Source organism: Falco rusticolus, chromosome 18 (genome assembly GCF_015220075.1).
Source record: "Falco rusticolus isolate bFalRus1 chromosome 18, bFalRus1.pri, whole genome shotgun sequence".
In the NCBI taxonomy this organism is placed as follows: domain Eukaryota; kingdom Metazoa; phylum Chordata; class Aves; order Falconiformes; family Falconidae; genus Falco; species Falco rusticolus.
This window is the reverse complement of record NC_051204.1, coordinates 4762582-4779028: the sequence shown is the minus strand read 5'-3', so window position 1 is coordinate 4779028 and position 16447 is coordinate 4762582. Positions and strand designations below refer to the sequence as shown.

Below are 16447 nucleotides of genomic sequence, written 5' to 3'. Positions count from 1 at the left end.
CTCCTCATTTGCATGCATTTTGAGGGTGCAATTTAGTAAGAAAAAAAAAAATTGCATGTATCTTTCTCTTATTTAATGTGGCTATGAAAGATGTTTCCTTACAATTCCGTTATCTCTAAGAAGGACATCAGCAAGTAGAACCAAGGAGAAAAACCGAAGAGCAACAGAACATTTTTCTTTTTGCTGAGAGGTAACACAAAAGGGAGGGAACCTACTATCCTTGGATTGGGGGGGGGTTGCAGGAACATCTCCCCAAAACCTCGCACTTCGAATGATGCACAGACTCTATGTTATACCAGCTACCTGCCTTTCCAACTGACCTGTTCCACACAACGCTCAGAGGCATTAACCCATTCCTGCCCCAGATTCTCCACAAAATTCCACTGACCTAGAAACCACTGGTTTCCTTTTTTTGGGGAGGGCTGGGGGAGGGTGTAAAAAACAGAACATCTGTCAATAAGAGTGTCAGGAGGGGGGTGTTAAATATTTTAACCACTGACAAGGCTTGAGGAAGTTTCACAGTTTTGTTATGCTCTATTTTATTACTATCATATTTACAGATTTTTTTCTCTCTTTTTTTTTCTGTTTTTTGCTGAATTGCTGATAATTTTAATAGAATTTAAATCTGGAGTGTGAGCAGGAACCAGTTAACTACATTCATTGTCCAATCCCCATTGGTTTGAGAAAAAGACTCCAAATTCTTGGCATATGAATCAGCTGTTGGGTAGCTCCTCCCTCTCCCCATGAGGCGGCAGCAGGACTGCAGCAGTGGCATGCACAGATTCACACCATGGCTGGTGGGGCCTTGCGCTGCAGAAAATATTGGTGGATGTTCTCGGCGTCCCGCTTCAGCCAAGCTGCATTCAGCAGAATATTTTCACAGCACTGCTGGACAGTGCGTTCTGCCGATGGAGCTGGGTGACTCTCAAAGAAGGCCTGTATAAAAAGCACACAACCATCCATAAGGGTATAAACAGGCATAGACAGAATTACAGCTTTTAAGTCCCCAAATTCCCTAGGTCATATAGAAATGCTTTGGTGAATTACGTTCCTTATCTGACTCTAGCTCATGCTATCTGTTCCCACCACCATCACAGGCTCTGAAAGATGTGCAAGGTGCTTGCCGAGTTGGCAAGACGTGTAATCCCAAGTTGGGAACAGCAAAATGCCTCCGTTTCTCTGCTAAAGGAAAGCCACGGTAGCATTTCTACAAACCAGCCCAAACGCTGCCTCCTGTCCCATCTTGTCCTTGCTGCCAGGGACAGCAAGCAGCACTGGGAGAGATGAATTCAGTCCCTCACAGGGAGGCAAACAAACGAGCAGCAAATCAAGTGTGTATTTCTGGATACTTGGAAGAAGACACTAACGGAAGCCCAAGGCCATTTTGCAAAAGCATTTGTCCAGGTATCAGATTTCTTAGCATTCTACCTCGGCCTCTTGCCAAGCTGCATAATGACCTCCAAGCACCGGCAGCACTCAAGAGTTTTGCTGAATAGTCTCACATTTCTTCCTCCAGAATCAACAGTATTGATCCCTGCGAAGAAACTGCACCAGAGGCTGCCGTGACTCTGCACTTTACAACTGGGGAAAGGGTAGAGTAAAGCTGGCATAGCCGAGACTCATCCCCTTCTTCCCACAAGCAGGCTTTTCCCAGTATTTGGCAGATCACCTCACACTAATGCACACTACAAGGTGACATCGAGACTCAGACACAGTAAGTACTCTAGCTAAAAGCTAGGTGTACCATCTCAAGAAGTTCTCTTGGAAAGTACTTATGATTTAGTTATGGATGATTGTTCTGGTAAATGTTTTGTAGTGTTCTCTAAGAAAAAAAAAAGTATAGTGCAAGATTTCTCTGTAAAATCACTTATGCTACTGAATCGTTTCTAACAAGACATCACTAGATGATAAAAAACAATAGATAGAGCTCATGGCTCAGCTTATCTTTGAAATAAGAATTCCTCCTGAGCATTTCCCTAACCAGAAAGTGGTAATTAAGTTTCACTTAAGAAAGTGGTATTTTTAAGTTTCTTCTTCCAAGAAGGAGTCTCTGTAGAAGTGCGGGCAATGACTAAATAAAATCTACACACATTCTCAAAACTCTACCAAGACCAGTGCCTGCACTCCCAGGTCAGAGGGGATGCTCGAGTCCGGTGATGAAATCGCATCACCTTGAGCCACCGACTTCAAGACAGGCTCTCTGCAAACCCATTAATTTGCCTTGTGTCAAAGCCTTGCTCTTAGTACACAGAACAAATGACCACATAAAATGTGGACCTCTGGTACGGAATTTAGCCAAAATCCGCCACGTTCATTCCCCCAGGGTGTCCCTGGGTGCTAGCGCCGACAGCCCCAAATGTGCCCTGTCAGTCTGGGGAGAAAGAAAGTGGTGCTGTAAGGCTCAGCTTACTATGGAAGTTGTAACTGCTATCAATTTTGCTACATTTATCTTTAAAGGCTGTCTTTTGGGGAGTCTCAACACCACCGCTACAGACTGTGCTGGATTTTATAAAAGTTTAAAATGAATGTTTAAAACTAACGAAACTGATATCACTAGAAGCTGCACATTACTTTGTGAAAATGCTAATTTAAGGTATTTCAGTAAAATAACTCAACCTAAAGCAGTGCAACTAGAGGACTAGGCAACAGTCAAAAGAGTCAGAGACAGAGCCACATTTCAAAACCAAAAACCGCACAGAAACTCATGGCCCTTCCATCAGGTGCTCACAGTCTAGAGCACACAGTGGTTGTCAGAGATGAGGTTAATTGCTTCTTTAATTGAAATTTCTTACCTTAACTTCTGCAGCCATTTTATCATTTGCAAATCCATCCACTGTTAGCTGAAGGAAAAAAAATATTGACGAAGGGTAAGCATTTAGCATTTCAAATGTAACAGTTTAGTTTTGATCATGTAGGTGAATGGGACTTTTCTCACAGCTGTACATACCTTTATTAGTCTGGATATTAAGAATCCACCTTGGTATCGATTATAAAGTTCCTCCCAATTGTCCCTAACAAATTTCCAAGCAGCTTTCCTCCCCTGCTTGCTGCCTCCAGCTACTCCACCAATAACAGATACCGTGTCCTGGGGACGTACCTCTTCCTGAAGAGGAAAATGTAGACAAGCATTCAAGACTGTTACAACAAATACAGCATGTTGTCTTTATGCATTTCTGCACCTAATCTGTCAACAATAGCTTTTCTTTTCCTCACATACTTTTAAGATACAGCTCAGATTTAATCGTTAAGACTATTTCTGCTATTCTAGCACATTATATGCACACAGGGCTCTATCCCCGAGTGCTCTGAACGCACTTATTCTCCCAAGGTAAGGAAGCAGCAGCTTTTCCAATAACTTACTGAAAGTGCAAAGGTGAGAACTTTTTGAATCAGTTCTGGCTGAGAGATGGCTCCAAGAACTCGTTCAATTCTGTTCTTCTCCTCCTGCATATCTGCTTGCTTGTGAAGCTTCAAAGCCAAAGTGAATAATATTAGTGCATGGTATTAAACGCTGACTTCTTAACCTAGCACTACTGACCTTGCTGTATATGCTAGAGCTGCTAGGTTAGCCTTCAAGCCTAGGACGTGACAAATTGAACTTGTTCATGAATCATCCTGCACAGCTAACCACGTTATGGACCTCATTACACGTACATCATCAGGAAGTACCATTAGTAATAAACTGATCTTCACCGCTGTTTATGTAAGGTCAAGTAGGACCGTGCCTCCGAGGAATGAAAAATAATCCTAAAATGAGAGATGCCACTAGGTGGCAATTTCACACTACACATGGACCAAGGAACAACGTAAAGAAGCCCTAGTGTTCACATCTTCTGCAAAACATTGGATTGAGCCTGCTTGCAGATAAACTACACCTTAAAGCAACTTGCAGGGTGGACTATTTAGCTTTTCATGGCATAAGCTGGCAGTGTTAACAACAGAGCGCGCACTCACCTTCAGCATAGTGTCTAAAGTAGTACTATCTCCATGCTTCAAAATAGTTACATATACCTAAGACAGAGCATAAACAAGGAAGGTCCTTCAAAAAAACCACACTTCTAGAAACGCAACAATCAATTTCTACATATTTGGGTTAGATTTCAGACAAGTGAGCAGATCTGGAAGACACCAGCACTGATCCCTTTATGTTTTGAGACTGGATTTGAGAGATGCATCAACTCCTTTACCTCTTCCCCAGTTTCAGCAAAATTTTGGTAATGTCAACCACAGCAAAACACCAGAACAAGAAATCTTTGTGCCACGCAACACCTAGCTAGTAAGTACTTCACATACACTCCATCCACATCCACCATAGTTAGAGTTTGTGCTCTGCAGGACCAAGCTGACGCCTGCAGAGCTCTCCCACAATCCCTGCAGTTTACCACGGTGCTTTTAAACCTGGAGGATGTAAGCTGGTCATGGATGGATGTAAATGATTAGAAGTCAGCTCGGGTTTGGCACTGCACTTCAAGTAGTCTTCAAAACCCCAAAAGCAACATCATCTAGAGACCAGAGTTGTTCTGTGGCAGTCAGCATGGGTACAACTGAACTTGTTAGTCATAACTAAGTATTGGCCAGGTCAGATGAGGCTTACTTGCTTCAAGAAACACAGGGATGTTTCTACCATGCTCCACAGTATCACTTGCTTCATAACTGGACTTATCCAAGCTCCCACCACCTCTGCCAAAACCAGCTGGTCTCATACCTTGGCACTGGTTTCCTCTAGCTTCCCTATTCTTAGAAAGAGGGGTTCAATGGACTCTTGGAAAGAAAAAAAGAGTTTGATGCACACAGTGCCAAGTGGGGGACAGTCTTTTCGGAATTAAAATTTACAATAACCTACAGGACTCCTCAGATCAGCGGACAGAATATGTTTTCCTTCTACATGGTCCTTAAATCGGCGTCGAGCTTCTTCTAACGTTGCCTTGTGCCCAGCTTTTCCTAGTTTGCCCAGGACCAGACCCCTCAGAAGGGCATCTAGATGACCTAATGAGTGAGTAGGAGGAAAAAAAAAAAAAATTATTTGGAGACACAATTCAACAATTAAGTGCTCTTCCACCTAGAGTGATCAGGGCAGAGGTGTATAACAATCCTTCCACATGCTTGAGGATATCTAAAGGCCTTTTCTCACTCTCATTGGTGCCAGCTGGAGAATACATTGATATTTTTATTTTACGGTGAGAGTCAGGATATGATTCCAGCCCAAACACAACAGGCTAGGCCTGTAACCTGAGCCAAGTCAGTAATATTAACCTTTTGCATCTACAACAGGGCTGACTAGGACAAGTAAACATGCACGTACATGGCTTTCCATCCTTGTAGTCTAAGAAGTTTCATGCACTCCAACAGATGCAAAGCTAAAGCAAAGAATTTTTATCAGTCAGTGATCAGGTAGGGAAATGTTTTACCATTTTAACTTCTGCCTGATAACAGAGGTTTGTTTTGGGGCTTTGTGTTCGAAAGTTTTTAAGTATAAAAATACCCCTGCACGCCTACTTCAGACTCCTCTTCCTCCCTTCTCTCCCCTTTCCCAAAATCTTGATGGCTTATTTACACATGAGTTTTCGAAAACCACTACAGGATTTCACAGCAGAAGTTTCCTACCCTCTCCAGGTTTGGGGTCCCATCCCAGTCTCTCCCCTATTGGTGAAAAGACATCTTTCACGAACACCTGGATTTCCTCATAGAAGTCTGTGTGGGACAAGAGAGTTGAGAGAATTCCCAGGTTACAGCTGAGGTCGCTCCACACAGTATAATTGGGCTCATTCACAAAAGCTTCCATGACTTTTAGAACCTCTACAGTGCTAATGATTCCAGCTCGGGCCTGGGAGAGGAAAAGACACAGATTAATCTTACTACCAAATAGAATTAAGACATTTAATAGCTCATCACATTATTTTACAGTCTTCCCTGTTCAGTTTGCACAGCCTGCATATAAACTCTATTTTCCCTGTCGTGGGGTTCTGTGGAGGTGAGTTAACGCTAGTCAAAGCACCTTAGCCGTCTGCTCCATGGCACACAATGCTTTTTATACACAGGTAAGCACTTTACAAGGAGACAGCTATGTCATTATAAGGACATTTTGCAAACAAGAAACAGACAAGGAGATTAAGTCACTTAAAACTGCAGCAATGCTTGCAAGAAAAAGCAAACCCCCAGAGTTATTCTCAGCCAGATACTACACCCACCAAAACCTTATTTTAACTAAACACTGTAAAGATTTAGAGATTTAGGGTTTGCTCTTTGCTAAATGGAGAGTATAAAACTGCAGAAGTCATTTTTGCTTGCTGCTTCCCATTAATTGATAGTAGTACTGCCTTTCCACCTCTGCCAGAAAAATTTTGTATTAACTGCTCCACAGCATCATAAAAAACACTTCTATGCTTAATGCAGTTGATAACACCGACAGTATCGGTTGATAACACCTACAGTAGGTATTCTCCAACCAGAATGCTTAGGCTTTTGTTAATCTGGAACCAGACCAGTAATTTACGATACCGAAAATGTGGTGAAGATCAGTTGTCACTAGCTAAGCTATATTCACTTGTGATAAAAACATGATTAAAACTGACGCTGCCCCGATCCTCATTCCTAGGGTGATGGCTCCCAACTTGTAATATTCTTGCCCATTGCTCTTGACTTACTGAATTTCCTGTTTTCTCCAGCGTTTGTATTATTCTGGCAAATTAGGAGTCTAACACAATATACCTGCATGTATTATTTGCTCGTTTTTCTGTCCGATTAGTCTTGCAGTGTTTGGGAAATGACTTAGGGTACAGTTTCAAACCCCTTCAACTAAGCCACGACAAGAGTTACAACCTTTAAAGCTAGAGAGGCAGGGTATCAAACCCACATTTTGTAGTTTCCATATACTTGCCGACTAGCAAGAATAAGAAAGTACAATCTGAACTACAGAGTACAGTAACTAATTGTTCAGAGCTAGCAACACTTTGCTTTTTAAAAGTAAGAAACCCCAACAGCCACCTCCTCCAGTGGAGGACAGTTACAACAAGCCCAATGGAATAAAGCACACGGTGCTGATAGCATTTGATAAGTGTCATTGAGGGGATCATTAAAATATCCTTATTTTGACGAGGTGCAAGAAAGCAAGTTCTCAAAACAATTTTGTCAAAACCCCTATAGTATAATACACCCCTACAGAGAACAGTGCAGCAGGAGTTATAGGCAGACTGCTTCCATAGGATTTAAGTCTTGTAATACAAGTTAGAACTTGTCAAGCTAATTAATAGCTAGATGTATGCAGTAATCCCAATGGCACTTTGCCTCCAGAAACTGAGACTGACTCTTCAGACACCAATTTCTGCGGTTACTGTAGCTTTCATTACCAGGCAAACAGCAAAGAGTTGCTTACCAGAGAGAACAGATCGTTCTGCAGGCCAAGCCTGTCCACAGGGGGTAGGGAGAGGTCTTTGATCGCTGGTATTAAACTCTCCAGCATGTCAGGGCTATACTGAGTACGGTAAAACCCTACAGTTCCAAGGTTTAACTGAAAAGTACCAAAAGGGTAAACAATTAAAGGTAAAGAACAAATAAGGAAATGCTTTTTCATTTTTTGTACCACTAGAAATTTCTCAAAGCACTGGAGGTCAGAGAAGTCAGTCATTATCATTTACATAAAAAGAAAAAATGAATCATAACCAAAGGAGAAAGACTATAAAGATTGCAAAGAGGAAATGCTCACTAAGAGGTACAGAAGGTGAGAGAACGCTGGCATAAGGAAACAGAGGCTAGAGTTAAAAGTAGGAGCAAGGAGAAAAAAGGGGTAAATCCTAACTGACCTAAGGGTAATCATGCACCAGGAAGATAAAATGCAGGAGACTGCAGGTGCCAGAATCTTAACTTTCATAACCTCTCTCCCACAGCCTGCTCCATTCGATTTTGACAGAACCTTTTTCTTAAGAAAGGAGAAGCACCTCTGCCCAAGGTAAACGCAATTCAAGGCCAGTAAGCTCAACAACCTACACTAGCTACATGCTACTGCCTACTAGCATTTAAGTGTAGATGGTCAAATAGTGTGGCTGGCTGAACAACAGTACCTGGCATAAACCAAACACACTGCTGAGCTCATCAGGAAGTCACTCCCTGTGCTGCTGCTATGATTTTGAGCAGTCCAACTGCCAGTCCTCAGGTCTATGGCACTGAAAAACCTCACAGACTGATGACTTTGCAGCCAGCAGTCCCACAAATTCACCTTGGACTGAGCTGAACTGTTGCCTTCGCAGGCAGAAATACCAAACTTTACCCTCATTCAGACAGGGCATTTTCAGAATTGTTCATTTCATGCCCCTCTATTACCAGGGAGGACCCAGACAGAGAGAATATCCAGGCACAACAGCTGGAATCCCCATGTTAGTTAAACGAGAAGATTCGATTAATATACAGAGAGACTAACTCTTATTTCATGGAGTCACCTCTCGGCATACAGTTCCAGCTTAGAAATTACTCTCAACCTCCGTAGTTCACACAGCAATAGTCCCAGCCAGTTACCATCTTTCAGTTTTTAAATTCAGGTTGACTGGTGTCTGCACAGGACCTCAACAATAAATTTTTTGCCTACAGATTTATACTTGTCTGGCAATAGCCAGTCGAAAACCTTAACCTACATATAATGAAAGATAAACAGGACTATTTTTGCTCAGGATGGACTTTAACTAAACTGTGGTTACTATGGGATACCAAAAAAGCCACCACATTTAAACTCAAAAGCTGCCTCTAATTGCACACTGTTTTTCTGGGCTCGGACTCCTAAAAGGTTCAAGTTTACATTGTCTAGACTACTCTTGGAAGGCAAAGGATTACACTAAGCAAGCATTGCAAAGAGGAGCCAATATTCAATAGCATCACAGAGAGGCCCCTCCGTAAGAAATACAAGACTGCACGGGGATGGGAGGGGGGTGGGCCATGGGGGGAAAAACTAAAAAGGAAAAGAGGAAAATGAAACGCAAGGGAATGTTACAGTGACAATCAAATGTATTCCCAGTAACATGTTCTCCTTTGTGACAACTCACCTTCACCCACTGGTCTGGTTTGATGTCTTTCAAAACCAGGGTGAGCTCTGGTTTGTCCATCAATATTTGCATTTTGGCACAGGTGGGGTCATCACTTGTACAAATACTTATGGGAACCATCCACATGGGGAAATCCTCCCCTAAAAGAAGAAACAATAAAAAGGAAGGCCTAAGGAAAAAAAAAGTATGCACATAACACTGAGAAACTTTGCCTGGTGTTCAAACAAGTTTCAGCAGCAGTTTAAGCAAGGCTACTTAAATTTACATCTAAAAAGGCACACATCTGAAGGAAAATGGCAGTTCTAGAGTTAAAAACCAAGAATCTCTAAATCACTTTTCAAGCCAAAACATTTTCGTTTCTAAAAGCATGGAAGGTGGGTGGAATCTGCATCTTAAGACAGAGCTGGCTTCCATATGAGGCATTTTTATTTCAGCACTGCTATAAACCCAGCAGCTTACATTGCTCCTCAAATGGCAGCACTGGCTTTAAACTGGACATCAGAAGAGAAGCATCTCAGGATGAAAACTGAACCAAAGATTGCAGAGGACTGCCATTCTCCCATGCGAAGAGAACATAGAAACCACATGTGTGAGAGCATTCAACCTTAGATTTTCTAAAGGTTTAACAAATACTTAAACACCTGAGCCTAAGCAGAGCACCTGCCTGCTCTGCAGTACAGCTGTTTCATCTCTCAAAATTGCTGCTGTTGCATAAAAAGTAATACACACTCCATTCCTGGTCTTAGCATTCATCTTACCAGTATATGGTCCACTGGCACAGAATTTCTTCTGAACTAACTTCAACACTTTGTCATCTTCTTGCTGAGGAAGGACAAAAAGAGAGAAAAAAGAAAGAGAGAAAGGAATTATCAGAACATCTAATCTCAGCTTCTGTATATCACAATACATTCATGTGCCCTCTGTTAAGCCGAGTAACTTGTACTCTCCTCCAGAAAAAGGAGCTACCTCAAGAATAATTCAAATGCATTAATCACTGTTACATGCCCTATTTCTCACTTGAATTTGTTGTCTGACTTCAGCCTCCAGCCAGTAATCCTCACTCACCCTGCAATCCTGTAGAATAAGCATAATTAAACTGGACGGAGAATCAAAACATGTGGCATGGGGAGCTATGTCAGATATTCCCTCCCCCCAACACACATTTCACACACAAAGAGCAAACGGGCTATGTCAGCAAACTCAAAGCACACGATCTAGAGCGCTAGTGGAATAACTCCATATCACTTTGCGCGGTTCCTCAAGCAAGCTGCACTTCTCCCCCCTTCAGAAACAGAATCGTCACTAAACAAAGCAACCCACTGTACTGCCTCCTGATCAAAAAGAATCTTTTAAATAATTGGATACTACTAAATTGGATCCCGTAACACAGTTAAAGGCAGAACTTTTGATGTCATGTCCTGGAAAAGACACAGATATATTTACCTGCTCGGCTTCCACATAAATGAGCGGAAATCCCATTTGTTTGGTCCATGTATTCATCACAGCAGCAATAGGTTTACCACTCGCCTTTTCCAGGCTTTCCCAGAGATCCTCTGCAGGAGAAAAGTCTGACTAAGGACTCCCAGAGTCTTGACATGTCAGACGCGATTAAGGACACTACATGGGCACCAGAGGGTGGGAGGCTGTATTGTTACTCCAGTTTGCCCTTCACATTTTGGGTTGTGTTTTTATGGGATTGTAACAGATAACAGGCAAGAAAAAGAGTTGGAACTGCTCATGGGGGAGAAAGGGGAGAAGAAAGCTTCTTTACTAACAAAACCCGCAATCAATAAACATTGTGATACAGTATAATGAAAGTGAACATTAAATAATCAAAATGGTAAATAGAAGAATCTTTTTCCTTAAGTTTTTCATATGTTATGCCCAAGGAGCTGACTGAACCACATGGACTGTTTTGGCTGATAGAGCAGAGTGTTCCACATTTATGCCTGATAGGCAAAAAAGGTTTAAGTAAAGAAAGCGCTGCGAGATGTTAGACAAGACTTTGAACTGTTTAATCACACATGCGATCAATACTGCAACAGGAAGCTTGCAAGAGGCTTACTTGGCAAATCAACATACTCTATTTCTAAATTAGATTACTACGCAGACATGGTTATCAACGGTAAAAGCAGTCCTTTCAGATTACCTCAGCCACATACTCCTGAGACAGAGAACCCCTAGAGGATGCTGAATTCTGGCTGTGCAGGGGACACATTGTATGAAACTGGAAACAAGCCAATTCTTTCCTTGCACCTCAGTTATCTCAGATGGAAAAACAGCTGTTTAACAATCCATCACTTCAGCACTAAAGAGTTTGTCCCTGGAAATCACTTTTCTTAAAAGCATATAATAACCACCAGTTACCTGTAGCGGCATTCTTCTGCTGGTATTTCGTTAAATATAAATTCATTCCTTTCCGGAAGTCCTGGGAACATACAATTGAACATGTAATAGCACCAAAACAGAGGTCTTTTCTATCGTCCCTCCACACTGCATTTATATTCAAGAATCTGCCAGGGTGCCTTAGGATCAATATGTACATCTGTAACTCCTTCCACATTTTCCCCAGTACCTAATTTCTCCTAGGTAAGTTCACATAGAGCCCAAATGCAAATTGGAGAAAAGTTTTCAAAACAGAGAATAAACAGGTTTCATTTCTTTTTAAAAGTAGTCTTTTTAACTGTAAAAAGATGTGACAATCTACATTCGGCTTTTTAACAACAATCTTTTTACCTCATCACCAATGTAGTCATGCAGCATTCGGATTACAGATGCACCCTTGCTGTAAGAAATAGCGTCGAATATTTCATCTACTTCGGAGGGATGGCCAACACTAACCTGTGGTAAACAGGATAATTAACAGTGAGAACCATTTAAGCTGCCATAAGATTTTGATTTTGCTCGTTCTAGTGTTGAAGTTCTTTCACTGAAGAAAGCGCATGCATATCCATCACTAAATTGTCTTCGTGGAATCTCTGCACCCAGTCAATTAATCTTATTCACATATGGCTGGGTTAGGACCGGTTTATAGGTCAAACATACTTCCACCTTCTCTTCATCACCTAACTACTGCTTGTCTCTAAAGCTGTAAGCCCAGCTAGATCCTATTGATTTCTGAACGGTCTGCATCACACTCACAGTTCTGGGAGCACAACGCAGAAAACACCTAAGGTGGCCTCAGACGGAAACCAGTACAAGCCCAGCAAGGTTTGGTAGCTCAGGCTCTGGGCTATGCTGCACTTTGGTTTATGTTGCTGAGCGCTGAAGTCAGTCAGTTGCTACACTTCACTGTGCTCAAGGGCCAGAAAACTACCCACTTTGATCAGAAACCAAACCAAAACACAAATAATGATGACTTTTGATCACAACCTTGCCCTTTCAAGTCAGTAGAGCAGAAAAACTCCAGAAGGAGCCATCATTAGATCCTCAAACCTCACTTCTGAAATACTAATTCAAGTAGAGGAAAATCCAGAAAGTGTAAATGCAACCTTAGGTTTTCCTTTACATCATGAATGACTCCAAAGTTTCCTTTTTTTCTTAATAGGAAAAAAGCTTACACACAGCTAACAGAAAAAAAAAAAAAAGGAGACAATCAATAGCAAAACCAGAACTAACTTCAATAGGATGACTGTTGTCTAAGGCATCAAGCTCTTGAGCTCGTGTATAATCAGCAGAAACAAACTGAGTCCAGATATCGTATTCTGGGAAACAGTGATCTACACATAGGTACTCAATCCAGGAGGCAAATCCTTCATTCAGCCAAAGATGGGTCCACCATTCCTGGAAAGATAAGAAAGCAGAATAAAGAACAAAATTCCAACAGCTTCATTTAATTAATGATACATTTGCACCAAAGAGAAGCTGGTAACGGCCTAGTTTAGTACAAATCAGAGAAACAGGCAACACCTGTAAGCACAAATTCCTCTCTATAAAGAAGTCATGGGCCTAAGAAGAATAATCAGCACCCAGTGACTGCATTCCCCTTGTCTTAAGTTTTAGAAACTCCGCATGGAGGAGAACTGCATCAGGTAGAAAGGAAATTCCTGGCGACTAGACTAGAGGTCTGAGCAGAGCCACTGAGGGAACAGCCATGAACGTTACCTAGATTAGGGAAAAGTGTCAGTGACATGCAAGGCTACAGTTCAGTCCAGCAGCAACTGTGGGCAACACAGCAACAGTCTCTTTCCCAAACTGAACAGCAGCACCTGCTATTTTGTTTGGTTTGAGGTTTCTTTTTTCACTAAAGAGTATGCTTACATAAAGACAAAAACCTGGCATCTGAACAAGTGTTCTAGATTATGGAAACCTGAAGTCTAGTAAACAGTTAAAAGTTTTTTCTCACCAGCCAGAGGTGGGCTTGTTTTTTTTAAGATAAGAATGTCACACTGACATTGAAATTCTTCCTTTCACTTCTAATATTTAATGAAGTAGGAGAGGTAAGGAAATGAGCTATGGATACTGAGGACGAAAACACCCTTTTCCGTAACTGCACCTACCAACCATTCTTTAAATGTGAATGGGGTGGTTAACTCAGAAGCATGGCTATGACGATATAGGCCCTTTAAGCAGATGAAACCAAACATGATGCAGCATCAGTCCAGTAAGCTGCCCCACAAAGTACTGTTCCTACTATGAATGAAACATTTACCCCAGGGAGGGCGGAATTTCCATGAGGAAAGCTCTGCACAGATAAGCCCCACTTCAGGGTGGAGACTATCCAATTTTCTTCAAGATTTCTGATTGCATCTGTTTCCAAAACAAGGTTCCAAATTCAAGGTTGCAAATTCAAGGTTGCAAATTGGTACCAAAGGATTAATACAATTGCAAAACAGATTCTTGGGCAATTAGGATGGACCTCGACATCTTTTCACCTCCCCACTTTTCTCCCGTATTCCTCTGGCAACCTAACTTTTCATATTTCACAGTTGCATCAAAAATTCTCAGAAGAAAATTTTTGGAAGACTTAGAACTTCAAAAGGAAAATAAAAAGCTAATTCCATATAAATTTTAGACATTCTTTAGCTTACTAACACAGTTCTCAACGGTCAAAAGGACCACGAATGGTTCATGGGTCACTAATGGTCTCTAAGGCACTTGCTGGCATCCTACAGTGCTCTCTAGTCACATGATGCTGGCTCTCTTTGCTTCCAGCTGCTCAACTGTACTAAAAGCTAAAAATACACTAATAATACCTTTGTGTTTAAATATTGTGTTGCTCTCACATGGAAGCTACTTGTGCTACCACATACAGGAATGGACACAGTTGACTAGATTTTAAGAGGCATGGTGCTATAGCAAAATTTGACAAACTTTGCTTAGCGTTGTAATTAGTATTTACACTGTGTTCTTTCTTCCATCCAATCACACTTAATTTAAGCAGCCAAAAAGCCAGAACAATGCAGATCTGGGGCTCCAGAGGCCATGCTTTTTTTTTACTAAACACACTGGTTTCTTGCAATACAAGAAAATACCTAACCTGTGAAATATTTGGATTCAAGCATCTGTTTGCAGGGTTTTGGCAAAAGGAATGTCCGATCTAATTAACAGAGTAAGCTGAAGCCATTTGTTAACAGCAGAAGCTCTGACAGATAAAAGTTTCAGATTTTAGCACTAAACAGAATTTATTTAAAGATTTCAGTCCTGCTGTCTCACATACACTTTTATCCCCACCAAAATGACTTAAATATCAAACTATTCAGACAGCTAGATCCAAAGAAATTCATATGAGTTCCTACTGAGCAACTTTTCAGCTACTGGCCCAGAACAATTTGCCATGTTGGTACTGGTACTGTTACACCTGCTTGGTATAAAAGCCTGATGAATGAATCATGCCTACCTGAAAGGAAAAGAGTGGATTATTCCTTCTAAGTAATCTAACTAGCCAAAATCCTTTCCATGGAACACCTGCTCAACTCTAACTAGGGTTATACTCAAACAACCGAACATACTTCACACAGAAAATATCTAGGAATACTTCTAAAGAACATACTAGTAAAGAAGGAAGTGGTAATAAAGCACTGTTTAAATATTTATATATTTTTATGTTAAAGATAGCATGCCTGCTACTAAGGGGCACTTAAACACACACATGATATGAAGCACATGTCAAAGAAAACCAGGCAAACTTTTAATGGTTAGATACCATGGTCACAAGGTTTCCAAACCACTGATGAGCAAGTTCATGTCCCACCACCAGAGCAACCCACTGGCGAGATGAAGAACAGGAATTTTTGGGGTCAATGAGCAATGCAGTCTCCCTGTATTTAAGAGAGAAAAATAACTGAACAGAGCGGTACATGCCTAAGGAAAAAAACACAATCAAAAGTAGGTTAAGTTACCTAAGCAAGCTAAAAAGTGATCAGTACAACTGAAAAAAACCAAAAGCTATTTCAGTTTAGACATTACATTATTTGGTAAGTTCCACAGCTGTTGGAAGGCTTTGGAGCAATAATTCCTTACGGCATGCAAGAAGACAAGTGCAAAAACCCAGGCAGGAACAAGAAAGTTTATCCTTTATTTATAAAATAGCTCACCTACATAATCTAGGAACCTTAACTGTAACTCCCTTTGCACTGCACGATGTATGCACAGCAAGTCTTCTCTGCCTCCCTCATCCCCAAAGGAATTCCAACTCTTCCAAGTGCACAAGCAGCCGCGCTACACTCGCCACTGCAGATGTGCAAGGTTCTCCACACAGGGCACACATCCACACACGCAAGTGCTCCCTAGGTCAGGCCCACAACCTTCCGCTACAGAGACCCCTGTCACGATCAGGACTTAGTGGGTCAGTCAGAAAGAACTTCTGGACTGCTGCAACTCAAAAGGGGAAAAAAAATGTCTCAAAACATGGATGGTGCCTGCAGATTATGCCAACCTTCTGTCCCCAAAGGGATAAAGCAAGCGTGCCAAGCTAAGCATAAGGGGGGGGGGGGGGGGGGGGGGGGGGGGCAGAGGAAAATTAACAGCGCAATTAAGAAAGGCTTCCAAAAATTCTACTCATCAAGGACAAATATTTTTTTTTTCCACAGGGAGTAAAATATCAGATTTCATCAGGATTGCAATAAGCAGACAAGTAGATTTGAAACCTAGGCTCAAATTTCCATTTCATTTTTTTAAGGCCAAATTTAGCAGAAGAAATTCAAACTATTTCAGGATTTAAAGTCCAAAGCTTACAAGACCAACGTTGTACAAAATGAAGGAAAATCATTCTAACAATGAGCACAGATAATGTAATAATATCAAGCAAAAGTACAAAAGCTTGATCAGATGAAGAAAAAAATAACTGAAAAGGAAGGCAAGTTAATATTTTTGATTTACTCACATCCACATGGTTATACTGTGGCTGCTATATTTACCAACTTGCCTACAACATTAAAATAAGAAACTCTTTCGCTGTGTCAGTAAGTTAATAACTT

The 16447-nt window shown here is 41.3% G+C and overlaps 1 protein-coding gene across 1 annotated transcript in view; it reads right to left on the bottom strand.

The window, feature by feature from the left end:
- Positions 1–783: 783 nt before the first annotated feature.
- Positions 784–16447, bottom strand: part of NPEPPS (aminopeptidase puromycin sensitive) — a 38282-nt gene continuing 22618 nt past the window's right edge. The window contains exons 9-23 of the mRNA XM_037410942.1: positions 15175–15289; positions 12648–12812; positions 11766–11870; positions 11397–11457; positions 10473–10582; positions 9788–9851; positions 9030–9169; positions 7373–7507; positions 5605–5824; positions 4844–4986; positions 3955–4011; positions 3361–3468; positions 2948–3103; positions 2793–2840; positions 784–936 (exon numbers count right to left, since the gene is read on the bottom strand). Of these exons, the coding sequence (XP_037266839.1) occupies positions 784–936; positions 2793–2840; positions 2948–3103; positions 3361–3468; positions 3955–4011; positions 4844–4986; positions 5605–5824; positions 7373–7507; positions 9030–9169; positions 9788–9851; positions 10473–10582; positions 11397–11457; positions 11766–11870; positions 12648–12812; positions 15175–15289 (1780 nt within the window). The remainder of the gene's footprint in view (positions 937–2792; positions 2841–2947; positions 3104–3360; positions 3469–3954; positions 4012–4843; positions 4987–5604; positions 5825–7372; positions 7508–9029; positions 9170–9787; positions 9852–10472; positions 10583–11396; positions 11458–11765; positions 11871–12647; positions 12813–15174; positions 15290–16447) is intronic.